General features: G+C 39.1%; 4 protein-coding genes across 9 annotated transcripts; 3 read left to right on the top strand and 1 right to left on the bottom strand.

Annotated features, from left to right (window-relative positions):
* Positions 1-205: 205 nt before the first annotated feature.
* Positions 206-16,025, bottom strand: LOC103508711 (proton-coupled folate transporter-like). Its single transcript, XM_008473284.3, has 6 exons — positions 15,607-16,025; positions 4,886-5,150; positions 4,036-4,137; positions 3,237-3,374; positions 2,540-2,780; positions 206-918 (listed from the first exon to the last, which is right to left on the bottom strand). Exons 1-6 carry the CDS (start codon positions 15,763-15,765, stop codon positions 840-842), a joined length of 984 nt encoding a protein of 327 aa, XP_008471506.1. The 5' UTR covers positions 15,766-16,025; the 3' UTR covers positions 206-839.
* Positions 1,672-22,646, top strand: LOC103508719 (myb-like protein Q). Of its 3 annotated transcripts, none has more exons than XM_008473292.3 (3): positions 1,691-1,713; positions 1,926-2,151; positions 22,159-22,646. In XM_008473292.3, exons 2-3 carry the CDS (start codon positions 1,969-1,971, stop codon positions 22,294-22,296), a joined length of 321 nt encoding a protein of 106 aa, XP_008471514.1. In that variant the 5' UTR covers positions 1,691-1,713; positions 1,926-1,968; the 3' UTR covers positions 22,297-22,646. The 3 variants fall into 3 exon arrangements, with proteins under 3 accessions (XP_026679158.1, XP_008471514.1, XP_026679153.1); XM_026823352.1 differs by having other exon boundaries at positions 1,696-1,713; positions 1,926-2,091; positions 22,087-22,646; XM_026823357.1 differs by lacking the exon at positions 1,926-2,151 and having other exon boundaries at positions 1,672-1,924.
* On the top strand, positions 8,100-9,278 carry LOC113467258 (argininosuccinate lyase-like). Of its 2 annotated transcripts, none has more exons than XR_003391405.1 (2): positions 8,100-8,318; positions 8,519-8,562. XR_003391405.1 is itself a non-coding variant. In XM_026823344.1 (2 exons), exon 2 carries the CDS (start codon positions 8,850-8,852, stop codon positions 9,261-9,263), a length of 414 nt encoding a protein of 137 aa, XP_026679145.1. In that variant the 5' UTR covers positions 8,300-8,318; positions 8,790-8,849; the 3' UTR covers positions 9,264-9,278. The 2 variants fall into 2 exon arrangements, 1 of the variants encoding a protein (XP_026679145.1); XM_026823344.1 differs by lacking the exon at positions 8,519-8,562 and adding an exon at positions 8,790-9,278 and having other exon boundaries at positions 8,300-8,318.
* Positions 14,394-27,870, top strand: LOC113467268 (myb-like protein Q). 3 transcript variants are annotated; one of them, XR_003391414.1, is made up of 2 exons: positions 14,394-14,610; positions 21,827-21,938. XR_003391414.1 is itself a non-coding variant. In XM_026823359.1 (2 exons), exon 2 carries the CDS (start codon positions 27,046-27,048, stop codon positions 27,364-27,366), a length of 321 nt encoding a protein of 106 aa, XP_026679160.1. In that variant the 5' UTR covers positions 14,418-14,610; positions 26,974-27,045; the 3' UTR covers positions 27,367-27,870. The 3 variants fall into 3 exon arrangements, 2 of the variants coding, with proteins under 2 accessions (XP_026679160.1, XP_026679163.1); XM_026823359.1 differs by lacking the exon at positions 21,827-21,938 and adding an exon at positions 26,974-27,870 and having other exon boundaries at positions 14,418-14,610; XM_026823362.1 differs by lacking the exons at positions 14,394-14,610; positions 21,827-21,938 and adding exons at positions 24,879-24,891; positions 26,974-27,870.

Genomic DNA, 27,870 nt, shown 5'->3' with positions numbered 1-27,870 from the left:
AAAAAAAAAAAAAAATTTGTACCTGTAAAAAAAAAAGATGAATTTATTTTATTTATACAAATTGCATTATACACATATACCTACCTACCTAATTATAAAAAAAAATGTAAAATTTAATTATCGAATTAATATACAGATATACTGTGATGTAATATACTCCTAAATTTAGAACTCGTTTTCATGATCTTTTTTCCATAAAAAATTTCCTCCCTTTCACTTGAATTCTTATTGATAAATTGATTTATCTTTTTGACCTTATAAATTTTGATAACATCAAATTAAATTTTAAAAAAACTCGAAGAAGACCAGCCATGTCACTTTTCTGTATTTACCTACTTCGCAATATTTGGAAATCTCCAAAAATGGTAATGCTGTTGTCCATTTGATGAGTTATGTCCCTGAGGTGTATGTATATGTCATCATAACATACCTACCTTACTATAATGTACATTAGTATTCGTAAAAGAAGAAGAAGAATGATGATAGACTGTAAACTACGGAGGACTTATCGTCCTGAAATTGAAGATAAGAAAGAAGACAGGATAGAAAATCAGCCATTCCCAGAACGAACCTTATCCGTTCAAGATAATGTTCGCCCCGGGGTGAGAATCAAACCCGGACCCTAGTGTTTACAAGGCAGGCGCATTACCAAGTTGAATAAGCTGGCTCCCCGGGGGTGGTTTTCTGTTGCTGTAATATGTACCTGTGTGCCTTAATGTGCCTTGTCAGGTTTTCCTCAGGGACGGGTCAGGCTTTCCTAATAACTATTTTGTCATGGGACGGATGTCTATTGTGTCCAATAGAGGTAATTCCTGCTGGACTGGGACTACGAAGTCCATCTAGCTGGGATCTGGATTCTCGATCCCATTACCTTGTTTGCTTGAGTCTTCGAGCTTCTTATCATGATAATAAATCCATCTGAAACAAGCAATCGTTATACCAAGAAAGAAAATAATAGAAATAGTATTGTGTGTGGCACATTGCATACTAATACAATTTCTAGGCATTCGCTTCTTTCTTCTTTCTCCTCAATCCTAAGATAGGTTGGCAGCTCTCCATTCTCCAAAAATCCCGGAAAAACCATTTTGTTGGTTTTTTGGCTTTTTGGTTCTCTGGACAACATTATTACGGCTTTTCGAAAACATCCACTATCTACATTTTTACATTTCTGTTAAGCACATTGCATAATAAAATAGTTTTCAGGCGTTCATAAAAAAAAATAGTCCCATGAAGGGTGCGCTGGCTCGATTTATTCCTACTTTGTAACGCACATTGCATAATCAAAACAGTTTCCAGGCATTCATACAAAAATGGTCTAATTAATTTTGATATATTGCTTCATTCAAGATTTCAAGTTTATTCCGCTTACATTTTATGCACCAAAATCCAAAACGAAACGAAACTATAATGTTAAAGCAACGTCGAGTGTTATTGATATTTGGACATGTGACCTGAGGATCCGGTTTGAACGTAGATCTTTTTTTTACTCTTTTCACTTAGGTACCAAACTGATCTTTGTTTACTCATTTCACTTACCAAACAATCCAGGAAACACAGAACCAATTATTCCGTTGTATACAAGAGGTATCACACTCAACCTTTGCTATATATATAGCAAGGAAAATTTAGGCTGGTATCCTCCCAGTCATACTAAAAGCTGGTCTACTTCCTGTTCTTTTTTCAGGAGCTGGCCTACTCTTCTCCTCTCATCAGGTGATCGAAATATTGCTTATATATAGTCTGTACGCATGCAAAAATGTATGTATGTCAACCAATAGTTCAGGAGTCACAGCAACAAAATCAACAACAGCAACAGTATCAACAACAGCAAGAACAGTACCAACAAGAGCATCAACAACTACAAAGTCAACAACAGCAACAACTTCCTACCTTTGACGAATCCACTCTACAACAGTTATTACAGGGTGACCGAAATATTGCTTATATATAGTCTGTACGCATGCAAAAATGTATGTATGTCAACCAATAGTTCAGGAGTCACAGCAACAAAACCAACAACAGCAAGAGTATCAACAACAGCAACAGTGTCAACAGCAAGAACAGTACCAACAAGAGCATCAACAACAACAAAGTCAACAACAGCAACAACTTCCTACCTTTGACGAATCCACTCTACAACAGTTATTACAAGTATCTCGGTAAAGAAATAGGAGCTCAGAATGAGACCCAAACTCATGGCAATGTATCCTATGAATGGCACCTATAACAAAGATACAAAAAAAAAACTGATAAATTTAATATTCTAAACTAAACCCTGCGGCGATAGAAAGTTGAATGCATCACTTTCCAAGTTTCATTGAAGATAAGCAACATTGGGCGTGTTTAATACCCGGGAGGTCGACCAGGTTTGGATAAGTCCTTCTATGGGGACAGACAGAGTGACAGACGACACCGAAGCGAATACAATAGCCCGTCCACTATATCTTTTTTTTTATAAATATGCTAATAAAGGAAGAACGGACTAAAAATGAAGAAATGCTTTCCCATCTTTCATGGAGACGCCACTGAATATACTTACAAGAATATAAACAGTGCCGGACTCGTCAGCACCAGACTCATGAGAAGAAAAGTGGACGGCATAAAATCCAGTGTTGCCGTGTATACAGCGTTGTAGATGGGGTTGTAAATCATGGGGGCAATGGCCTCGAACAGCATAAAGGCAGACATGACTTTACCCAGCTCCTCCGCCGAGGTTAACTTACTGATGATAGCTCTCATGGCGATGAATGAGGCATTACTGAATAATGAAGCCACAGCACCTGGAATAACACAGGTAGTCGAGTTTAGTTAACAGAAGTGGAGCAACCTAACGATCTGCCTTAACTGGAGCTCGAAAGGTCTCAATAAATTTCTGTTTTGTGGGCCAAAAACTTGGTTGGCCTTGATCAAAGATTTGGAGAAAGCAACAGAGCTATTTGTATTTTTTAAAGGGGTTTTACGTCACTGATGTATAGGTAGGTAACTGCTAAGGTCTTTAGCGAAAGGTTTTTACCTTCCATTCGGAGACAAGCAACTCCACTTACTCACAATAACCTTGAGTGGAGCCTTAACTTCAGTGATCCACCAGGAGCTGATGCATTCATCGTGCTACTGCTACGTTGCTGCTAAGATATTTTGATGCCTACAAAGGTTAAAAGTCTACAAATAATGTGTTTGAGAACTCACCGAAATTTTGCGTTTGGGAACTCACCGAAGTTTTGTGTTTGAGGACTCACCGAAACAAAAGATGAACGATGTATTGGCGAAGGCGAATATGATAGCACCGAAGAGCGTTGACACAACTGAGATTACTCCAACCAGAGAATCGTTGAGTTTCAAATATTTGGTGAAGTAGGAAACACTGAACATGCTGCCTGGAATAGAGGATTTTTCAGAGGTTTGACGTCACTGGGTTTGTCTTATCGTCGGGTCGGGCTTATGGGGTTCGGAGTGGACTTATCGGGACGATAAGACCTTAGTACATTCGTACGCACTGAAGACTAAAGGGAACGTCTTTAGTCTTTTGTGACAGAGGTTTTATACCCTCCATTTGCCGACAAGCTACTCACGTAAACGTCACTTAGCCTGAGAGGAGCCAGGAAAAGTCAGCACCAACCGATTGTTGACCGAACGAAGTGAACATCCTGATATCAACTATCAACCAATCGCAAAGCTGCTTAACATCAGTGATACATTGGGAACTGGTGCATTCAACGTGCTATCATAGCTGGCCCGTTAGTGCGTCTGGCTTGTAGGCGCTAGGCCGCGGTTCGATTTCCCGCTCGGGGCGGAATTTTATTCTGATGGTATAATGTTCGTCCTCGGAACGGCTGGCTTCTCCTATCCTGTCTCCTTCTCTCTTCGATTTCGGGACGATTAAGACCATAGCAGTTACAGTTCCCTCTGTTAAACCTCTTTAAAAAAAATAGCTGGCCCGTGCTCTATTCTAAATGTGTAGTCAAATTGCTGTAAACAAGTGTCCAAGTTTCTGCTGTTTGATTAGGTACTATACTCGTACGCAACATATTCACTTACCCAGAAAGTCAGTGAAGTAGTAGGCGGTATAGAACGTGCTGTAGTTGTACTCATTCCATCGGAACGCCAGCCTTGTGTAAAGGTACATCACGGTAAACTCCCCTGTAAAATAGGTATTAAAGTAAGTAAATAAATAAAATGTATTTTAGGTCAAAAATTGTTGAGGAAACTTTCATCCTGGGATTCCAACCTAGTTGGTTTTGTTCAAGACCAATGTCCTCAGGTTTTGCAGTAATATTCTATAAAAGACGAGGTCGAAGGCCTTGCTGAAGTCAAACAGGATCAGGATGTTCGCCATTGTTTTAATTTAAGTCCACACTTTATGAGCCAAAGCTCTGCACTACTGAAGGTCATACCTATTTACGAATAAAATACTGGTTCTCCAGTAGCACTGAAGAATCAATTCCAAACAAACTTCTGACTGGCCAAACATTGTTTCAGTCTGACTTAAGATGAGATCTCCAGCCTAGTTAGCTTGGTTGGTGGCGCGTCTGCCTTGTAAGCGCTAGGCCGCGGGTTCCATTCCCGCCCGGGGCGGATTTTACCCTGATGGGATAATGTTCGTTCTCGGAACGGCTGGCTTTCCTCCTATCCTGTCTTCCTTCTCTCTTCGATTTCGGGACGATAAGACCCTAGCAGTTACGCAGTTACAGTTCCCTCTGTCAAACATCTTAAAAAAAAAAAAAAAAAGATGAGATCTACAGCTACGAATTGTTCATAAAATGGGGTGTGAGGTGTACCTAACCGACGTAGGTAAGTTTCAAAAAACGTTTCAGTCTGATTTGAGAGCTAGAATTTTCATTCATAAAATGGGGTGTAGGTAGACCACGTAAGTTACAAAAATACTTACCCTGGTAAGGTCCATTTAGAACAACAACTATGATCATGATCAGAATTAGCTTCGTCCGTCTTTTTGGATCCTCCTTGCACGAACCTCCACGAAACAGAAACACAAACGTGTTGCGAACATTGGCGGAGTCAAAAAATTCCCGAAGAAACACGACAACACCCGAGCCCTTCTGCGTTGAACTTCGAGCCCTGATGACGTTAGATCGGTTGACTTCGGGAATGCAGAACAGGGCGTACAAAAAGCAACTGACGTAGATGAGAAGAACCTGGAATTGAATCACAGGGTGAACAAAAAACTGATCAAACATGCCGGGAGGCGCAGACGTCCGGGCTCTACCTGCCTACGTCCTACACCTACACATAGGTAGGTATTAATATCTTTTTTTTAAGTTTGATAGAGGGAAGAGAGAAGAAAGACAGGATAGATATTAACATGAAACAGAGCTTTGAGGTTTTTCGACATTTTCATTCGATTTACATGAAACGAGATGGGCTTTTGATACACCTTTAGGCACAAAAAATGTCTTCGAAAAAGGACATTATAATAAACTAGATTACTGGAACAAAGCATTGCGTTTCGTAACGATGCAGCCTTTGTAACATTGTGAATGGTGTGCTCATGAAGAGATATGAAATGGGAATCTAGCACCTGCAGGTTGAGAGTCAGTGTTAACCACTCGGCCACAGAGGTACTGAATAAGACCCTGATAGGACTGAATTTCAGTTATCTGATCATCTTGTGAGGCCGTGATGCTATTATAAGTTGATAATTTTTAGGTACCTATGTATGTACAATGGAGATTTGAAAAAATATAGGTACCTACTCGAGTGGGAAAGAGGAGCCTCTGAGTGAAATTTTGATATTTGTTTAATGAAAAATTTCCAAGTATTAAAAAGTTTGTCTCTTGTTTTAAGGAAACATTTTGATACATGGGACCTGTGGGTCAACACTACAGAAGAAGAGATTATATATTTTTCAAAAACACATAAACAATCTGCCAGCCTCTGGCTGGTTGCCAAATAAAAGCACAGAATACCAATTAATCATCATAGGATATTTGTCTTCAATAGGATTTTCTTACTAATCACGTAGATTTCTTGTCACTCTTGTCATTTGCTAACTGAATAGATATGATTGTGAAGAATATGTAACATTCAGAGTGTTAACCATTCAGCCAAGGTTAACCACGGAGCTTGGAGAAATTGGATTACCTGTTATATCAAACATGCCGGGAGGCGCAGACGTCCGGGCTCTACCTGCCTACGTCCTACACCTACACATAGGTAGGTATTAATATCTTTTTTTTTTAAGTTTGATAGAGGGAAGAGAGAAGAAAGACAGGATAGATATTAACATGAAACAGAGCTTTGAGGTTTTTCGACATTTTTATTCGATTTACATGAAACGAGATGGACTTTTGATACACCTTTAGGCACAAAAAATGTCTTCGAAAAAGGACATTATAATATTCATATACCTACCGAATTCTGATCAAAATAACATTGGTAAAAAAGAGGTTTGGGCATTTTCCATATCGGTGGTATCTACGTCTACATCAGGTATGTTAAGCTCGTAGCTCTAATACCTCTGTTGTACGTAATTTTATACTAAATATTCCGTTTCTCGTAGATATGAGCATACGTATGTTTTTCGTATAGCCGAATTCTGATCAAAATAACATTGGTAAAAAAGAGGTTTGGGCATTTTCCATATCGGTGGTATCTACGTCTACATCAGGTATGTTAAACTCGTAGCTCTAATACCTCTCTTGTACGTAATTTTATACTTATATTCCGTTTCACGTACATAGGTATGTATGAGCATACGTATGTTTTTCGTATACAAAATAACATTGGTAAAAAAGAGGTTTGGGCATTTTCCATATCGGTGGTATCTACGTCTACATCAGGTATGTTGAACTCGTAGCTCTAAAAATAACATTGGTAAAAAAGAGGTTTGGGCATTTTCCATATCGGTGGTATCTACGTCTACATCAGGTATGTTGAACTCGTAGCTCTAATACCTCTGTTGTACGTAATTTTATACTTATATTCCGTTTCACGTACATATGAGCATACGTATGTTTTTCGTATAGATGTACGAATGTTATACGTTTATCATACAAAGAGTAGCTGATAACGGTATTTTTCAACATTTTAGTTGCTGACGGCTCAAATACGAAAGAAGGAACGAAGAGAAGGGGAGAGGAGAAGGGAAACAAGAGGGGGAAGAAACAGGGGAAGACAGAGTTCTCATGTTGGAAATATTTTCGTGTTTTTGACAGGAAAATTGTGTTTTTCCGGAGTGAGGGAGAGGGAGGAAGGAGAGATAAAGGAGGAGAAAAAAGAAGTACAAAACTTAAATATGTTTTTCAGCGGTGAAGAACCAAATTTGGAGGCAGGAAGACGCAAACAAGGAAGGAAGAATTATGAAAACGGTTCAAGTTTTGCTCGAAGCTATTATGAGTTCTTGTCTTCTTGTACTTCTTGCGCTGAGCAGGCTGAGCTACCTACCATTAAAGTTGTTTCTTCTTTCTCCTCTTCTTCTTCCTCCTCCTTCGTCCTCTTCTTCTTCTTCTTCTTCTTCCTCCTCCTCCTCCTCCTCCTCCTCCGGAAATATTTTCGTGTTTTTGACAGGAAAATTGTGTTTTTCCGGAGTGAGGGAGAGGAAGGAACGAAGGAGAGATAAAGGAGGAGGAGGAGGAGGAGAAGAAGAAGAAGTACAAAACTTAAATATGTTTTTCAGCGGTGAAGAACAAAATTTGGAGGCAGGAAGACGCAAACAAGGAAGGAAGAATTATGAAAACGGTTCAAGTTTTGCTCGAAGCTATTTTGAGTTCTTGTCTTCTTGTACTTCTTGCGCTGAGCACGCTGAGCTACCTACCATTAAAGTTGTTTCTTCTTTCTCCTCTTCTTCTTCTTCTTCTTCTTCTTCTTCTTCTTCTTCCTCTTCTTCGAATTTTGGGCCGAAAACAAAATATGCAAGAGAAAATGAGTAAAAGCTTACCTGCCTAGTTAAGTACCTATGTGAGATCGATTTTCTCTTTGATCGATTTTAGGTACCTAATGTGCATTGGCTATCAAGAGTATTAAGTCAATTTTATTGTCGGTATACCCTTAGCTTCAAAAAATTCGTAAAATTCTTTACAAAAAAAAATCATGGTCTTCGAACAACACAAAAATTAAGAAAGACAACTAATAATATGGTTAATTTTTCCACCTAGGTGGAATTTTTCCACCACCAATTATAAAGAACATTTGCACTCAGGTCATCGGCTGATAAGACCATTTTCATAATAGACACACTGTTCTTATAGACAACAGAGTCAATGTCCAGACTTCATATTGTAATGACGTAGTGAGAGAGTGCAGTTTGACAAATAAGAATTTTTTCAAGCATTCTGAGATTTCTGAGAGTTACATTGTGTGTAAATGTAAGTAGGTACTTTGAAGAAGGTTTTAACATGATAAAATGTCATTTTGTCATGTCAGTTGTCTGTAACTTTCGTCGTCCTGTACCTAAAGTCCACAAATATGATAATGTCAGTAGGTGGAGTGAAAATTTCCGCTGCTTCGAAAGTACTCGTAACTGTAGTTAAAGATTTTGACTTGCCTATAATTTTATTCTTTTCAGCTGTTGTAGAACTCAAAGGATCATAATTGAGATACCAGAAACTAATTTCTGAGAGTTACATTGTGTGTAAATGTAAGTACTTTGAAGAAGGTTTTAACATGATAAAATGTTGTCATTTTGTCATGTCAGTTGTCTGTAACTTTCGTCGTCCTGTACCTAAAGTCCACAAATATGATAATGTCAGTAGGTGGAGTGAAAATTTCAGCTGCTTCGAAAGTACTCGTAACTGTAGTTAAAGATTTTGACTTGCCCATAATTTTATTCTTTTCAGCTAATGTAGAACTCAAAGGATCATAATTGAGATTCCAGAAACTATTAAGAAACCATCACAATGATGCTTGATATACCAGAAGACAACGAAGAAGGCGAACAAGACACGCCAGACAAACCCAAAGAACTCAAACAACTGTGGACCGGATGCTTTCAACAATCCATGAACGAATTTCTGCAACAATTCAACGAATCCATCAGTGTGGACGAAGTCCTCTATCGTGAAGACATAGCAGGATCCATAGCTCATGTGACTATGCTAGGGGAGCGTAACATCATAGATGAGCAAGACAAGGAGCTTATAGTGAAAACGTTGAAAGATATAGAGTATGACATTGAACATGGGAAGGTCGAACTGAAAGTCGAGCTGGAAGACATTCACATGAACATTGAATCTGAACTGATAAGACGAATTGGCAACGTTGGACGGAAGTTACATACAGGTAAGACTTTAAAAGCTCTCCTCCTTCCTTGAAATCGTGATGGAGGATCAATAGTTCTAAAGAAAGTTCGGAGAAGACGAGGAATAAATATTTAAAGAATGAAATTAGTTGTTAAGACTTTGGAAGGAAGAGAAGGATGTGTGGAAAGTTTGATAATTTATGAGCTTACATAGGTACCGAGAAAAGAAGGAAATTAAAGAACATAAGAAAAGACCCCCTCCCTGCCTTTTCAAAAAAAAAAAACCTTCAGTTGACCCCCCGTTGAATTAGCATTCTCACAGCGTCCATCGCAGGAAAAACAAAAAGTAGGGAGTTATGAACAGGCGAGGAGGATTGAGAGCAGGAGAATGGGATAAAAAGGAGTAAATTGAAAACCAGGATACAGGGTATACTGTGGGAGCAAGGCCGTATCCAGGATTTTATTGAGGGAGAGGGGCAAGATTAAAAAAAAGGAAGGAATTTTAATTGTGTTAAGCATAAATGCTTGTCACAAATGTCGTTCCCTGCTTAATGCACTACGCTAATTTTATGGCTTGACTTGGACTCGAACCACCAACCTCCAGATCCGAAGTCCACCGCGCTAACCACTACACCACTGAGGTTGGTGAGGGGCAAGATTACAAACAGTGATGTGCCGGGGTGGCGATGGTGGTGAAGTTAGTGGATGCTCCGAATTTTCGGAGTCCACCTCATTCGAATAAGCATAGTCCGACCTTCCGGACTGTTTGCCCCTACACATAAGCCTCGGAATGGGCTTTTTTGTATTTAGTTAAGCTGTAGTACAAGTAATACCGTAAGAGTTATTTCCTACGTGTGAAAATAATCCACCTAACTATCTTAATACATCCAAGATAAGATTGTGCCTATCTTAAATACATATCTTTGTTTACTCATTTCACTTACCAAACAATCCAGGAAACACAGAACCAATTATTCCGTTGTATACAAGAGGTATCTCGGTAAAGAAATAGGAGCTCAGAATGAGACCCAAACTCATGGCAATGTATCCTATGAATGGCACCTATAACAAAGATACAAAGAAAACTGATAAATTTAATATTCTAAACTAAACCCTGTAGCGATAGAAAGTTGAATGCAAGAGGTATCTCGGTAAAGAAATAGGAGCTCAGAATGAGACCCAAACTCATGGCAATGTATCCTATGAATGGCACCTATAACAAAGATGCAAAAAAAAAAAAAACTGATAAATTTAATATTCTAAACTAAACCCTGCAGCGATAGAAAGTTGAATGCATCACTTTCCAAAGTTTCATTGAAGATAAGCAACATTGGGCGTGTTTAATACCCGGATGGGTGACCTTCTGAACAAATGCCTGCTACTAGCTTTTCCCATCTCCACTTAGGCTGCGTGAGGTTATGAGGAGGCCATTAAGTAGCTAGTCGGCCAAATGGAGGGTAAAATCCCGTCATTATAATAATAATGTGATACAGGACAAATACCCGGATGGGTGACCTTCTGAACAAATGCCTGCTACTAGCTTTTCCCATCTCCACTTAGGCTGCGTGAGGTTATGAGGAGGCCATTAAGTAGCTAGTCGGCCAAATGGAGGGTAAAATCCCGTCATTATAATAATAATGTGATACAGGACAAAGAATAATAATAAAAGAAAGAGCTAAAAATAGTCACAAACCATAATGAAGGTCTTTCGACGGCTTGTCCGATCGGTGTAGGCTCCGATGAATAGAAGCAGGAGAGGAGGGAAGAGGTAGAGGAAGAAGTTGGACCAGATCTGCATTTCCGCCACCAGAGCCTGACTGTTCTTCTGGTGCTCTTTGTATTTATTCAGGTTATGGCCTAGAATAGTAGAGAAGACAAAAAGGTGTAGACAAAAAAGAGAAGACATTTTGGAAAGTAACTAATTCCATTTCCCAAAGTTTCCCGGAACAAAAATACACCTAAAGAAAGAGCCTAGTTATTCCTAGTTCGAGAAAGAAAGTTAAAGGTGGTACCTGGGAGGGTGACCGAATGGATACGATTACGTGGTACCTTTATTATTCTTAGTGTCCCGAAATCGAAGAGATGGAGGACGGGATAGGAGAAAGCCATGAATTAACCTTGTCTGTTTGGGATAAATTTCACCCCTGCCCTGGTCGGAATCAAATCCACAATATGGGCAAGCACAATCTCTTAAAAAAAAAAAACCCTGCCAGTAGCTGAAGAGTGCATACTGGCAATTTCGGAAAGGCTGTCTTTCTCCTATCCTGTCTCCCTTCTTTCTTTGCTTTTAGAACGATAAAACCTTAGCAGTACAGTTCCCCCTATCAAACATCTTTCAAAAAAAAAGAAAGAGAGAGAGATACCTACATACCTAAGTAAATAGATAATATTTAATTAATTATCTAGTAAAGCAGTAAGGGTGACCACCCAGGGACCGTTAGTTATCTATTACCTGATGCTGGTATTATGTACTCACCCACAGGACAATATTTGTTCACAAAAGTTCAAAGGAACCGCAATATTCCTCAACGTGGCAGATCGCACCACCCCTCCGCCCAAAGAAAACACCGTCTGATCCCTATGAATCTACTCCTCCCCCCTCCCTCCCCAAAAAAATCGTCTGATCCCAATGAATCTTCTCCTTTCTCTCTTCTCTTTTTCTCATAAAATAATCAAATGCTACCTTTACATATGAGTCGTACCGACACAACACATACTTTAACAATAACATTATGCTACCAATGATAATGAAGCCATGGACCCATAAAATTCTCGGGGATCCACTAATAAAAAACTCTGTTAATGAAAATAACGACCAGCCAATGTCCACAATGGGTGCTTGAGCTAACAGAAAAACTAATCTGGGGGATTTTTTTTACATTCGATAATAATCTGAAAATCTGAAGCTATAGCTCAGCCGTTCTCAAATAGTCGCCCTCCAAGCTTTTCTGTACGGTCCCTGGGCAGCTTGAGCTAAGTAGGCGTCCACATGGGAGCCCCGACATTGGAACCTAGCATAGCCACGACTTAAGAGTAGAAAATAAACAAACGATGCTAATGAATATAAGCGGCCTCATTGGAGCATTAACCAAAGCACCGACCATACCACCGACCACCGACCCTCACTAAAAATGAAGAAATGGAGCAGTTGCAAATGGGTAAAAATTATTAATAAATGGTTGATTCCTACGTAAAAAGTAGTGAAAAATCCGAATCTGAGGTCAACACTCCGAAAAAGTAACTTTAAAAAGTCGAAAATTAAATTTTTAATTGCCGTTTTAATGGAAAAGTTCAAAGAGTTGTGACGTGAGATTTCACGTCAAAATGCGCAGAAACGCTTGCGCAGAATGAATTACGACGTCATCGCCTACGGGAGCGTATGCCGTGACGTCAAACTTCACGATTTACCGGTATTTTTTTATATTGATTTATCTCGGTATCTAGAAGTCGTAGGAGAAAAAGAAAAATTCCGTTGGTCCTTTTTTTCCTGTTCTATAACTTTGAAACATCACCCAAGTAAGCGCAACTGATCTATTGAGCTGAGTATTTCTTCTGCCAGGGTCGATGGTTTTGTGTAAATTTTGATAACATTCGAAACTCGAAATTTTCATGTAAACAAGCAGGAGGTTACAGGCTCCGCTGTGGACAGTATGGATACATTGGTAAGAGGGTCGATGGACTCAGCGGGCATTGACCCCCACTAGGTTAGCGTCAGTGGTCCTCGTTCTGGACGCACACTAAGACTCTAAATGGTGTGTCCAAACACAGTCGATCAGCCGTCGGTTGACATCGATCGACGAGGTTGATCTATGTCGTGGAGGCAGTGTGGATGGTTCAGTCGACATCGATCGATGGCCGGTCGACTATACGTGTGGACATACCTTAAGACACAATGTCATGGGAGCTGATACTAGCACCCGTATTTATGAACAAACCAATCGAAGTACAAAACTCGACGGATCTTTACCGACGGGCGATATACTTTTTACGGTCTACATGAAGTTTGAAACACATCTCGTGGACGGTTCAGTCGACATCGATCGATGGCCGGTCGACTATACGTGTGGACATACCTTAAGACACAATGTCATGGGAGCTGATACTAACACCCGTATTTATGAACAAACCAATCGAAGTACAAAACTCGACGGACCTTTAGCGACGCGCGATATACTTTTTACGGTCTACATGAAGTTTGAAACACATCTGGTCCGTGGCAGAAGTTTGAGAAGGGCTGCTATAAGTTCCCCCCAGCCAAATGGAGTATCCCTAACATTACCCGCCTTTTATATGTTAGAAAATTGCAGGGATATAAAAACACCAGGGAACTACACATAATACACTGTGGCGAGGTATTACACGGCTATAATTATAGGGATATGTATAGGGTAGTGTGTTATACAGGGTTCTTATGAACTTCAGAAGCCGCCGCTTCTATTGTCTTGTTATTGAACCCATAAAGTACATGTGACCCTGTACTTTCCTTATCCTATGAAACACAGTAGTCATTGACAGGTTAGAATGTTAGAATATACAGTAGGGAGTGGCTCCTATCCATTAAAATAGACGTATCTGCCATTTAAACGCCGCTTCTATTGTCTTGTTATTGAACCCATAAAGTACATGTGACCCTGTACTTTCCTTATCCTATGAAACACAGTAGTCATTGACAGTTAGAATGTTAGAATATACAGTAGGGAGTGGCTCCTATCCATTAAAATAGACGTATCTGCCATTTAAACCTGCGACCCTGATAGGACTGAATTTCAGTTATCTGATCATCTTGTGAGGCCGTGATGCTATTATAAGTTGATAATTTTTAGGTACCTATGTACAATGGAGATTTGAAAAAATATAGGTACCTACTCGAGTGAGTACCTAGATGCTCAAAAAAGTAGAGCTGTTATCTTTATCTTCTTATCGCCATGATCCTATTGCTTCAAAGACACCTACATACGAATCTCGACTCGATAGTTATTTCTGAATTTCAGTTATCTGATCATCTTGTGAGGCCGTGATGCTATTATAAGTTGATAATTTTTAGGTACCTATGTATGTACAATGGAGAATTGAAAAAATATAGGTACCTACTTGAGTGGGTACCTAGATGCTCAAAAAAGTAGAGCTGTTATCTTTATCTTCTTATCACCATGATCCTATTGCTTCAAAGACACCTACATACGAATTTCGACTCGACGGTACCTAGATGCTCAAAAAAGTAGAGCTGTTATCTTTATCTTCTTATCGCCATGATCCTATTGCTTCAAAGACACCTACATACGAATTTCGACTCGACAGTTGTATTGGATAGACTCTCTAATATGTGATTGTGATTTAGTTTTTGTTCTCTTAGTATAACATCGTTTTCTTTACTTTCCTTAAAATTTCGTTTTTCAAAAAATTGATCTTCTAAGCTGTGGGTAAGTAAGTAAAGTCGCTCTTTCTCAGTACTGTAATCTGATAGAAAGTTAGAAAGTCATGTGATGTGCATACCAGATTTTGATGGCGAAAGTCTTACCGTCTCGAAAGTGAAGAGAGAAGGAAGACAGGATAGGAGAAAGCCAGCCGTTCCGAGAACGAACCTTATCAGTTCATCCTGAATCCGCCCTGGGCGGGAATCGAACCCGCGGCCAAGCGCTTACAAGGCAGACGCGATACCAACTAAGCTGGAGATGATATTTCAATTACCTACTGTACCCAGTATACCTAATACGATTGTGAAGAATATGTAACGACTGTTTGATAATTGTTTCGGATAATTCTTGGACGTGTTTTCTCTGAATATTGAATGAGTCAAATACCTACATCGAGAGTGAACTTTGAAATGGTTCCTCTTGATCCAAACCAGATACCGATGACCTCATACTTTCTGTTGGGATATTTTTCACTATACTTCTCCTTCAAATACTCAATACATGGCTCATAGATGGACTTCTTTTCTTTATCAACTTTCTCTGCTTGATCATTATCATTGGACTCATATCGAATAGTAGGAATATCAACTATCCTATTTGTAACAATATGTTCCTATCCTACCTAGGACAAAAAAAAAAAAAAAACATGAGTAAGGCCAGCTATTCACTATCAGGTAGACCTGACAGGTACACCTGATCAGGTAGAACTAGTGGTTCTGTGAACTGTAGACCTCACTCAGATTCTTTTGTCTAAGCTGAGACTTTAACAATAAGGTCCTCTCATATCGACAATTGTTGTTTAACTTGGTACCTATTTGAATTTTGGACAAATTTAGGATTTAGAAAAATGGCAGGTCTATCTGATACCTGATGAGGACACACACTATCAGGTAGAACTTCCTCTATCAAATCTACCTAATAGTGAGTGGCTGGCCTAAGTACCCAGGTACTTAGGCAGGTTTTCACAAAAGGACACACAATACATAGGAAAACAAAACTCACCACAGAAAATGTCCCAATGTAGCCAAAGTTCCGAACGATGACTCCAGAAATGGCCGATCCCAGTAGGTTGAACACCGAACTTGTGGTGCTAACCAGACCTATCCGAAATGTACGGTCCTCGGTGGATGTAATGGCGCTGATGTAGGCGAAGATAGCCATGTAGAATACGATCCAGTGCCCTGAGGCACATTTCAGAAGATTGGACAATAAAATTATTACGGTGATCTTGGCACATCCACTATCTACATTTTTACATTTGTGTTAAGCACATTGCATAATAAAATAGTTTTCAGGCGTTCATACAAAAAATAGTCCCATGAAGGGTGCGCTGGCTCGATTTATTCCTACTTTGTAACGCACATTGCATAATCAAAACAGTTCCCAGGCATTCATACAAAAATGATCTAATTAATTTTGATATTGCTTCATTCAAGATTTCAAGTTTATTCCGCTTAGGTACATACGTTTTATGCACCAAAACGAAACGAAACACTAAAGTTAAAGCAACGTCGAGTGTTATTGATATTTGGACATGTGACCTGAGGATCCAGTTTGAACATAGATCTTTTTTTACTCTTTCACTTATCAAACTGATCTTTGTTTTTTTTTTTTTTTTTTTTTTTTTTTAAATTTTTTTTAACGTTTTTTTTTTAAATTTCCCCAATTTTTTTACTCGAATTTATGACCTAATAAATGCAAACCTCGAGATAACTTTATTAATCTACCGTAAAGAGTTATTTCCTACGTGTGAAAATGTAATCCACCTAACATCTTAATACATCCAAGATTAAGGATTGTGTGCCTATCCTTAAATACATATCTTTGTTTACTCATTTCCCTTACAAGCAATCCAGGAAACACAGAACCCAATTATTCCGTTGTTTACAAGAGGGTATCTCGGTAAAGAAATAGGAGCTCAGAATGAGACCCAAACTCATGGCAAATGTATCCCTAATGAATGGCCACCTATAACAAAGATGCAAAAAAAAAAGGAAACTGATAAATTTAAATATTCTAACTAACTAGCGCTGAGCGATAGAAACGTTTGACATGCATCACTTTCCCAAGCGCTTTCATTGAAGTAAGCAACATTTGGGCAGGTAGTGTCTAATACCCGGATGGGTGACCTTCTGAACAAATGCCTGCTACTAAGCTTTGATACCATCCCAACTTAGGCTGCGTGAGGTTATGAGGCAAGGCCATTAAGGTAGCTAGTCGGCCAAATGGAGGGTAAATCCCCGTCATTATAATAATCATATGATACAGGACAAAGAATAATAATAAAAGAACAGAGCTAAAAATAGTCACAAACCATAATGACAGGTCTTTCGACGGCTTGTCCCGATCGGTGTAGGCTCCGATGAATAGAAGCAGGAAGGAGAGGAGGAAGAGGTAGAGAGAGGAAGAAGTTGGACCAGATCTGACCATTTCGCGCCACCAGAAGAGGCCTGTGGTTTCTTCTGGTGCTCTTTGTAATTTATTCAGGTTATGGGCCCTAGAATAGTAAGGAGAAGAGCAAAAAGGTAACAAAAAAGAGAAGACATTTTTGGAAAAGTAACTAATTCCATTTCCCAAAGTTTCCCGGAACAAAAATAACACTAAAAGAAAAGAGCCTAGTTATTCCTAGTTCGAGAAGAAAAGTTAGATTTCAAACCCGTGGGCTATTTTTGTATAACTCCAGAAATTTGGGCTGAGAAAAATAACGATTTTCAAAACGGGAACTTACTACTGTGATGTCCGTGATCGCGATATTAAGAATCATGTTTAGCCTGGTTCTATTCTCAGATTGCCACTCGGGACGCAGCCTTTATCTTAACAGATAAGGTTCTCGCTCAGGACGGCTGACTTTATCCTATCCTGGTCCTCCTCTCTCTTCGCACTTCGGAATTTCTCCGTTTGATTTGGAAGGAAAAAAAAAAAAAAAAAAAAAAAAAAAAAAAAACAAACAAACACCAACAACAACTTACCTTTCATAATGGCTGAACAAATTTCGGCTCCATAATGCAAATTGTTCCGACAAGCCTTGTCCAGATTCAGATTCTGAATCGCGATTCCGTTGATCCGATCGCAAACGCCAAGTCCCGCTATCAACGGCTCTACGGTGACATTTCGCCAAACGCACATGGCATTTTCTAATAACTTCCTCCGGAATGGTTTTTTGGCGAACGGCGGGATTTGTTTGTCCCGAGTCGGATCCAAATCGGGCAGTTTGAGTGTGGACATTTTACTATGAAAACTCTAAATGAAATTCCCTAGGGTCCTGATTGAGGCAATTTTCAGTTGCTAGCAGGTGTCCTCTTTCAGTTGTGCGACAGAAGTATGGGGGGGGTCGAAGAGGTCAAAAAATTCTCAGTATTATTGGTAAAATGCCGTTTTCCCCCGACCGTTACAAAGCGAGGTCAGTTTTTCCGGTTGTATTGTGAAAAAAACGGTCAACTTCCTGGATAAATAAGGGTATTGTAAAAATGCCGATGATACCGTGTTAAATACATAATTGAGAAGAATATTAGAAGACAAACAAAACCAGATACCGTGATAAACTTTTCGAAAAAAGACCCCTGTTAGTTCGGTACAAAAATTTGAACTTTCCCTAAAATTCAATTGAGAGACAGTGAAATTGCACACAATGCACTATTTTCAATTCGAAGTCCCGAGTCGGATCCAAATCGGGCAGTTTGAGTGTGGACATTTTACTATGAAAACTCTAAATGAAATTCCCTGGGGTCCTGATTGAGGCAATTTTCAGTTGCTAGCAGGTGTCCTCTTTCAGTTGTGCGACAGAAGTAGGGAGGGTGGTCGAAGAGGTCAAAAAATTCTCAGTAGTATTGGTAAAATGCCGTTTTCCCCCGACCGTTACAAAGCGAGGTCAGTTTTTCCGGTTGTATTGTGAGAAAAAAAAGGTCAACTTCCTAATTGTAAAAATGCCGATGATACCGTGTTAAATACATAATTGAGAAGAATATTAGAAGACAAACAAAACCAGATACCGTGATAAACTTTTCGAAAAAAAGACCCCTGTTAGTTCGGTACAAAAATTTGAACTTTCCCTAAAATTCAATTGAGAGACAATGAAATTGCACACAATGCACTATTTTCAATTCGATTTTTTTTTTCCACAAAAAAGCACCACATCGAAAAAAGACCCCTGTTAGTTCGGTACAAAAATTTGAACTTTCCCTAAAATTCAATTGAGAGACAATGAAATTGCACACAATGCACCATTTTCAATTCGAATTTTTTTTTCACAAAAAAGCACCACGGGCGTTTTTTCAGACCAACGTATATTTTCTTGTCTTGTCTACATTAGCTAATAGCAAGATAACCTGCTAAGATAAAACATAAGGCGAGAGCTATCTGTGTGATAATAATTCCCTTTATTTGTAAGTCGACTTTTCTCGCTTTTCATGAGTCCCTTTAACTACTGGGAGATAATTTGGAAGTTAGTCGATAGTCATGTATATTCCGTTTGAGAAATATAGAATAGAATAGAATATACCCTGTTTATACTGCCTTCAGTGATCCATGGGGCATTGGTGTATTCAATGTGCTACCAGCCAGCCTAGTTAACTTAGAGGGTAGAGCGCCTGATTTGCAAGCGCTAGGTCGCTGGTTTAATTCCCGCCCGCGGCAGATTTTATCCTGAACAGAAAAGGTTCGCTCTCAGAACGGTTGGCTTTCTCCTATCCTGTCTTCCTTTTTTCTTCACTTTCGGGACGATAAGACTTTAGCAGTTACAGTTCCCTCCATCAAAGTAGGAACTTACAGGGATGATTTATCTGGTGTTATGTAGTCTACTTGATCAGTTATATGTCTCGTGCTTGATCAGTCAAGTTATTGAAAACTAATCGACGCCAGGCCTGATTTCGTGTCATTTTTTGGGAACACGCAGGACTACGTTACAGAACTTCGCCTTTCGCACCTCCCGAGAGTTATGCCCTTATGACGACACGTAATCTTTATTTATTATTATTATTTTAAGGAGGTTTGACCGAGGGAACTGTAACTGCTAAGCTCTTATCGTCCTGAAATCGAAGAGAGAAGGAAGATAGGATAGGAAAAAGCCAGTCGTTCGGGAACGAACATGATCTGTTCAGAATAAAACCCGCGCCGGACGGGAATCGAACCCGCGACCTAGCGCTTACAAGACAGACGCGCTACCAACCAAGCTTACTAGCCTGGCACGTGATAAGTTTACTATCAGTCAATGAACTTCATTGATTCTTGGAAGCTAGATGAGAAAGCTTGGAGGTAAATACTGTTTTGTTTGCTACTCCAAACTAGATTACTGGAACAAAGCATTGCGTTTCGTAACGATGCAGCCTTTGTAACATTGTGAATGGTGTGCTCATGAAGAGATATGAAGGGGAATCTAGCACCTGCAGGTTGAGAGTCAGTGTTAACCACTCGGCCACAGAGGTACTGAATAAGACCCTGATAATTAGGACCTTATTTTATCACAACTTTTGAAAGCATAATTTAGGACCCAGTTTACACATGAGATAAATCTGAACGTCATCTCGTTATCTTTGTTTATTTCCGGTGCAGCGGATGTGATTAATTTTATTCCGATTATGATTTCAACATGATTTATTCTCCTATTCGTCTCCTATCAACATATATGTTGAATCCCCCCCGTTGAAAATGGAAGTACTAGGTGGCTGTAGCTGATCATTAATCATTTGCATATTCTTGTATTTTGGTATAAGTATGCAAGAGAAAATGAGTAAAAGCTTACCTGCCTAGTTAAGTACCTATGTGAGATCGATTTTCTCTTTGATCGATTTTAGGTACCCATCTCGTTATCTTTGTTTGTTTCCGGTGCAGCGGATGTGATTTATTCCGATTATGATTTCAACATGATTTGTTCCCCTATTCGTCTCTTATCAACATATATGTTGAATCCCCTATATGTTGAAAATGGAAGTACTAGGTAAGGTTTTACCTACAAAACTTTTACGAGCCAACACTTGTCTTCAGCAAGGAAATTTCAGGCTGGTATCCTCCCTGTTAGTCCCCCAACCAGAATAAATGAAGCTAATAAAGTGAAAATTGAAATTCTAAGTGTTATCTAGATACTCTGAGCCTCCTTTATCTGTCATTAAATTTATAAAATTTTATACTTTAGTCCTAATCACTGGTCGCTAATCGATTCAAGTAGCTACTCATTTGTCCTCACGATGCTGAGTGCACCCAAACTCCAATCACTGAGTTGAAAAAACTTCGACTCTGCCAGGAATTAAACCCTGTCCGGTGTGGAAGTCTAGAAAATATTTAATTTAATCAAAGCCGCCACTGGTATGTTCTTGCAGAAAGGTGTACTTACCCCATTTTCCAATATAGAACTCTCTCTCCCCTTTCCTTTTCTTTCTCCTCCTCCTCCTTCTTCTTCTTCTCTTCCTCCTTCTTCTTTTTCTCCTCCCCCTCCTTCTTCTTCTTCTTCTTCTCCCTTTTCGTAAGCATGGCAATGTGTTTGGAATTTCAATTAATAAACTTTGGTCCGACGGGAAAATAGTTTTCTGCTTTCCTGCGGGATCTAAATACAAATGAAAATATGCACAGGATATCCATCATGCTTGGTACATGGGTAGGTAGGTAGGTACATACTAATATTATGTGGGTAATTCCTTGTAAATTCACAATTAAAAGAGGCTCGAAATCAAGTCATTTTGACATTAAATTTCAGACTGCCAGCTTAGTTAGCTTGGAAGGTCTTCCTTTTAAGCGCTAAGTCGCGAGTTCGATTGTGTGAGTAATATCTACACTATTTACAACATTGGCATTGTATGATTGTAGTTAACATACAGAATAACTGGTTCATAAGATTGGGAATTCCCTGGACAGCTAGACACTTTGGCTAGCTATCTTTGGGTTACATCAGACTCTTATACCTGGGGACATTCTTTGAAATTAAACCTAATCCAATAAACGAACAATCTGATTGGTCAATCTTAATTCAAAGTCCAATATTTTCCAAACGGGATTCTTTGCCAAGTAGCATTATAACTGGAGAATTAATTAGAATACTTTGTCAAAGTATTGTAATTAATTCTCCTATCAAAGTCCAATAATATTAACTAGAGTATATCTTTGGGCAAAAGGGATCTAAGATCTCCGTTATTTCTCTCACACTCAACCTTTGCTATATATATAGCAAGGAAAATTTAGGCTGGTATCCTCCCAGTCATACTAAAAGCTGGTCTACTTCCTGTTCTTCTTTCAGGAGCTGGCCTACTCTTCTCCTCTCATCAGGTGATCGAAATATTGCTTATAGTCTGTACGCATGCAAAAATGTATGTATGTCAACCAATAGTTCAGGAGTCACAGCAACAAAATCAACAACAGCAAGAGTATCAACAGTATCAACAACAGCAACAGTATGCAAAAATGTATGTATGTCAACCAATAGTTCAGGAGTCACAGCAACAAAATCAACAACAGCAACAGTATCAACAACAGCAAGAACAGTACCAACAAGAGCATCAACAACTACAAAGTCAACAACAGCAACAACTTCCTACCTTTGACGAATCCACTCTACAACAGTTATTACAGCTTCCAACTTACGAAGGTTCTACTCTAGTCTGTCCTAACTGTCAAAAACTGTGCAAATCGGGAGCTGGACTTGCAAGTCATCTGAGGAACTCTGCTTGCAAAGAAAATGTGCTGATTCTTAATCCAGGAACTCAATGAGTGTCTAACGTCATTTATTTAGCTGACGAAGAGTAAGTAGTAGATATGTGATTGTGTAGATACCCCCTAAATAGCACTATAATATAAGAAGGTGGTACCTGGGAGGGTGACCGAATGGATACGATTACGTGGTACCTTTATTATTCTTAGTGTCCCGAAATCGAAGAGATGGAGGAGGGGATAAGAGAAAGCCATGAATTAACCTTGTCTGTTTAGGATAAATTTCACCCCTGCCCTGGTCGGAATCAAATCCACAATATGGGCAAGCACAATTCTTTCCAAGCTAACTAGACTGGTTAGTCCATAATTTAATCACCTTAAAGTAATCAAGAGTAAGAGACCGTCATGCAGGCCTATCTCAAAGAAAAGTCTTAAAATATGGAATTCCGGTACTTCAAGCACAATTCTTTCCAAGCTAACTAGACTGGTTAGTCCATAATTTAATCACCTTAAAGTAATCAAGAGTAAGAGACCGTCATGCAGACCTATCTCAAAGAAAAGTCTTAAAATATGGAATTCCGGTACTAATGTCTGCTACTAAAGATATTGCACGTCACTTGCGATTCCTAAATTCCTATGTAGATAATGATGAATTGACAGGTATGACTGTCGAATATTAATCGTTTAATTTATAAACACTGCACGTGCATTGACCACTACTCAAACTTACTTCACAAAGGTCAACTTGTGGAATAATGGAACGAAGTAAGAAATGACAGCTTGTTTCCTTATAGATGGAAAATTGGAAATTCGAACATTCTCCTCATAAATTCCTATGTAGATGTTGATAAATAAATAAATTGACAGGTATGACTGTCGAATATTAATCGTTTAATTTATAAACACTGCACGTGTATTGACCACTACTCAAACTTACTTCACAAAGGTCAACTTGTGGAATAATGGAACGAAGTAAGAAATGACAGTTTGTTTCCTTATAGATGGAAAATTGGAAATTCGAACATTCTCCTCAGAAATTTAGAAAGTGTATTGACCACTACTCAAACTTACTTCACAAAGGTCAACTTGTGGAATAATGGAACGAAGTAAGAAATGACAGCTTGTTTCCTTATACCTAGATGGAAAATTGGAAATTCGAACATTCTCCTCGGAAATTTAGAAAATGGGGAACATCTTGGGCAGACTGAATTGACAGTATTGACATTCATGGTCATGGCCTTTGACGTTCATAGTTATCTTGGGTATTAGACTTCGACACCACATGCAGATGACACGGGCTTTCATTTCAGGACATTTGCTATCAGAGGAAACGATTGGGCATTCGTTCTGCCGTCTATTTATCAAGGTTCTGGTAAAACTATTGATCATTTATGTCACCTTCTTCAGTAGTATTTTGGTGGAGACGGTTATTTTGTAAGCAAAAGGGGCATCAAATTTCATCCTCATTAATCTGAGAATTTGACCACAATAATAGCTAAGATAAAAGATCGTTGAAGCAGAATACGTAGGCATGTTAAAGCGATCTCTTCCTGATCCCTTGTGTGCCGTGTCCATTTTTGTTTAGGATTATTGCACTGCCGAAGACGTAAACAACAATATTACTACCTAAATCCTACTTACCTACGTAAATTAAAATTAGGACCTTATTTTATCACAACTTTTGAAAGCATAATTATTTAGGACCAAGTTTACACATGAGATAAAATCTGAACGTCATCTCGTTATCTTTGTTTGTTTCCGGTGCAGCGGATGTGATTTATTCCGATTATGATTTCAACATGATTTGTTCCCCTATTCGTCTCCTATCAACATTTATATGTTGAATCCCCTATATGTTGAAAATGGAAGTACTAGGTGGCTGTAGCTGATCATTAATCATTTGCATATTCTTGTATTTTGGTATAAGTATGCAAGAGAAAATGAGTAAAAGCTTACCTGCCTAGTTAAGTACCTATGTGAGATCGATTTTCTCTTTGATCGATTTTAGGTACCTACCTAATGTGCATTGGCTATCAAGAGTATTAAGTCAATTTTATTGTCGGTATACCCTTAGCTTCAAAAAATTCGTAAAATTCTTTACAAAAAAAATGTCAAGAGGAAAAAATCATGGTCTTCGAACAACACAAAAATTAAGATCTGCCAGGAATTAAACCCTGTCCGGTGTGGAAGTCTAGAAAATATTTAATTTAATCAAAGCCGCCACTGGTATGTTCTTGCAGAAAGTTGTACTTATCCCATTTTCCAATATAGAACTCTCTCTCCCCTTCCCTCCTCCTTCTTCTCTTCCTCCTTCTTCTTTTTCTCCTCCTCCTCCTTCTTCTTCTCCCGTTTCGTAAGCATGGCAATGTGTTTGGAATTTCAATTAATAAACTTTGGTCCGACGGGAAAATAGTTTTCTGCTTTCCTGCGGGATCTAAATACGAATGAAAATATGCACAGGATATCCATCATGCTTGGTACATGGGTAGGTAGGTTGGTACATACTAATATTATGTGGATAATTCCTTGTAAATTCACAATTAAAAGAGGCTCGAAATCATTTTGACATTAAATTTTAGACTGCTAGCTTAGTTAGCCTGGAAGGTCTTCCTTTTAAGCGCTAAGTCGCGAGTTCGATTGGGTTCTAAGCTGTGGGTAAGTAAGTAAAGTCGCTCTTTCTCAGTACTGTAATCTGATAGAAAGTTAGAAAGTCATGTGATGTGCATACCACATTTTGATGGCGAAAGTCTTACCGTCTCGAAAGTGAAGAGAGAAGGAAGACAGGATAGGAGGAAGCCAGCCGTTCCGAGAACGAACCTTATCAGTTCACCCTGAATCCGCCCTGGAGGGAATCGAACCCGCGGCCTAGCGCTTACAAGGCAGACGCGATACCAACTAAGCTAACTTATTAACTAGGCTGGAGATGATATTTCAATTACCTACTGTACCCAGTATACCTAATATATAATATTATTATGTTCGTAGGTACAATACTTATGCAGAAGATGGGGTCAAGGGCAGATATAGGTATTTAATTTATGCTACGGAATGTGAACATGTCTTCCATAACAGACGGCTAGAGGTAGAAAACTGCATAACTTATGTACTTTTGAACTTCCATGATAAACTCGAGAAAAGTTCAGACCAGTGGCAGATTGAAGATTAGAATAGAAGTGATAGGGAGTGTAGGAATAGACGTTTTTCGTCAGCCTCTCAATCAGCCTTTTGTCAGCCTCTCAGCCTAGGGTGATCGCTTTTGGGCAGACATTAGGTTTTACCTACAAAACTTTTACGAGCCAACACTTGTCTTCAGCAAGGAAATTTCAGGCTGGTATCCTCCCTGTTAGTCCCCCAACCAGAATAAATGAAGCTAATAAAGTGAAAATTGAAATTCTAAGTGTTATCTAGATACTCTGAGCCTCCTTTATCTGTCATTAAATTTATAAAATTTTATACTTTAGTCCTAATCACTGGTCGCTAATCGATTCAAGTAGCTACTCATTTGTCCTCACGATGCTGAGTGCACCCAAACTCCAATCACTGAGTTGAAAAAACTTCGACTCTGCCAGGAATTAAACCCTGTCCGGTGTGGAAGTCTAGAAAATATTTAATTTAATCAAAGCCGCCACTGGTATGTTCATGTACTTTTGAACTTCCATGATAAACTCGAGAAAAGTTCAGACCAGTGGCAGATTGAAGATTAGAATAGAAGTGATAGGGAGTGTAGAAATAGACGTTTTTCGTCAGCCTCTCAATCAGCCTTTTGTCAGTCTCTCAGCCTAGGGTGATCGCTTTTGGGCAGACATTAGGTTTTACCTACAAAACTTTTACGAGTTGTTGACTCGTCAGCAAGGGAAATTTCAGGCTGGTATCCTCCCTGTTAGTCCCCCAACCAGAATAAATGAAACTAATAAAGTGAAAATTGAAATTCCAAGTGTTATCTAGATACTCTGAGCCTCCTTTATTTGTCATTAAATTTATAAAATTTTATACTTTAGTCCTAATCACTGGTCGCTAATCGATTCAAGTAGCTGCTCATTTGTCCTCACGATGCTGAGTGCACCCAAACTCCAATCACTGAGTTGAAAAAACTTCGACTCTGCCAGGAATTAAACCCTGTCCGGTGTGGAAGTCTAGAAAATATTTAATTTAATCAAAGCCGCCACTGGTATGTTCTTGCAGAAAGGTGTACTTACCCCATTTTCCAATATAGAACTCTCTCTCCCCTTTCCTTTTCTTTCTCCTCCTCCTCCTCCTCCTCCTTCTCTTCCTCCTTCTTCTTTTTCTCCTCCTCCTTCTTCTTCTTCTTCTCCCATTTCGTAAGCATGGCAATGTGTTTGGAATTTCAATTAATAAACTTTGGTCCGACGGGAAAATAGTTTTCTGCTTTCCTGCGGGATCTAAATACGAATGAAAATATGCACAGGATATCCATCATGCTTGGTACATGGGTAGGTAGGTTGGTACATACTAATATTATGTGGATAATTCCTTGTAAATTCACAATTAAAAGAGGCTCGAAATCATTTTGACATTAAATTTTAGACTGCTAGCTTAGTTAGCCTGGAAGGTCTTCCTTTTAAGCGCTAAGTCGCGAGTTCGATTGGGACAGAGGCAAGTAACCTACAGCCGGATGCTCTTCACACTCAACCTTTGCTATATATATAGCAAGGAAAATTTAGGCTGGTATCCTCCCAGTCATACTAAAAGCTGGTCTACTTCCTGTTCTTTTTTCAGGAGCTGGCCTACTCTTCTCCTCTCATCAGGTGATCGAAATATTGCTTATATATAGTCTGTACGCATGCAAAAATGTATGTATGTCAACCAATAGTTCAGGAGTCACAGCAACAAAACCAACAACAGCAAGAGTATCAACAACAGCAACAGTGTCAACAGCAAGAACAGTACCAACAAGAGCATCAACAACTACAAAGTCAACAACAGCAACAACTTCCTACCTTTGACGAATCCACTCTACAACAGTTATTACAGCTTCCAACTTACGAAGGTTCTACTCTAGTCTGTCCTAACTGTCAAAAACTGTGCAAATCGGGAGCTGGACTTGCAAGTCATCTGAGGAACTCTGCTTGCAAAGAAAATGTGCTGATTCTTAATCCAGGAACTCAATGAGTGTCTAACGTCATTTATTTAGCTGACGAAGAGTAAGTAGTAGATATGTGATTGTGTAGATACCCCCTAAATAGCACTATAATATAAGAAGGTGGTACCTGGGAGGGTGACCGAATGGATACGATTACGTGGTACCTTTATTATTCTTAGTGTCCCGAAATCGAAGAGATGGAGGAGGGGATAAGAGAAAGCCATGAATTAACCTTGTCTGTTTAGGATAAATTTCACCCCTGCCCTGGTCGGAATCAAATCCACAATATGGGCAAGCACAATTCTTTCCAAGCTAACTAGACTGGTTAGTCCATAATTTAATCACCTTAAAGTAATCAAGAGTAAGAGACCGTCATGCAGACCTATCTCAAAGAAAAGTCTTAAAATATGGAATTCCGGTACTAATGTCTGCTACTAAAGATATTGCACGTCACTTGCCATTCCTAAATTCCTATGTAGATGTTGATAAATAAATAAATTGACAGGTATGACTGTCGAATATTAATCGTTTAA

This window comes from Diaphorina citri, unplaced genomic scaffold (assembly GCF_000475195.1).
Source record: "Diaphorina citri unplaced genomic scaffold, Diaci psyllid genome assembly version 1.1 scaffold21, whole genome shotgun sequence".
Taxonomy (NCBI): domain Eukaryota; kingdom Metazoa; phylum Arthropoda; class Insecta; order Hemiptera; family Psyllidae; genus Diaphorina; species Diaphorina citri.
This window is presented reverse-complemented; position numbering and strand designations above follow the sequence as displayed.

What these genes read in the sequence shown, in the direction of transcription:
- LOC103508719 (XM_026823352.1), top strand. Translation starts at nt 1,969, where the DNA reads ATGTATGTATGTCAACCAATAGTTCAGGAGTCACAGCAACAAAACCAA. An exon ending in AAGAGCATCAACAACAACAA is followed by an intron (nt 2,092 to 22,086) that starts AGTCAACAACAG and finishes CAACAAGAGCAT; the next exon opens with CAACAACTACAAAGTCAACA.
- LOC113467258 (XM_026823344.1), top strand. Translation starts at nt 8,850, where the DNA reads ATGATGCTTGATATACCAGAAGACAACGAAGAAGGCGAACAAGACACG.
- LOC103508711 (XM_008473284.3), bottom strand. Translation starts at nt 15,765, where the DNA reads ATGGCTATCTTCGCCTACATCAGCGCCATTACATCCACCGAGGACCGT. An exon ending in ACATTGGGACATTTTCTGTG is followed by an intron (nt 5,151 to 15,606) that starts GTGAGTTTTGTT and finishes ATTCAATTCCAG; the next exon opens with GTTCTTCTCATCTACGTCAG. An exon ending in CTACTTCACTGACTTTCTGG is followed by an intron (nt 3,375 to 4,035) that starts GTAAGTGAATAT and finishes CCTCTATTCCAG; the next exon opens with GCAGCATGTTCAGTGTTTCC.
- LOC113467268 (XM_026823359.1), top strand. Translation starts at nt 27,046, where the DNA reads ATGTATGTATGTCAACCAATAGTTCAGGAGTCACAGCAACAAAACCAA.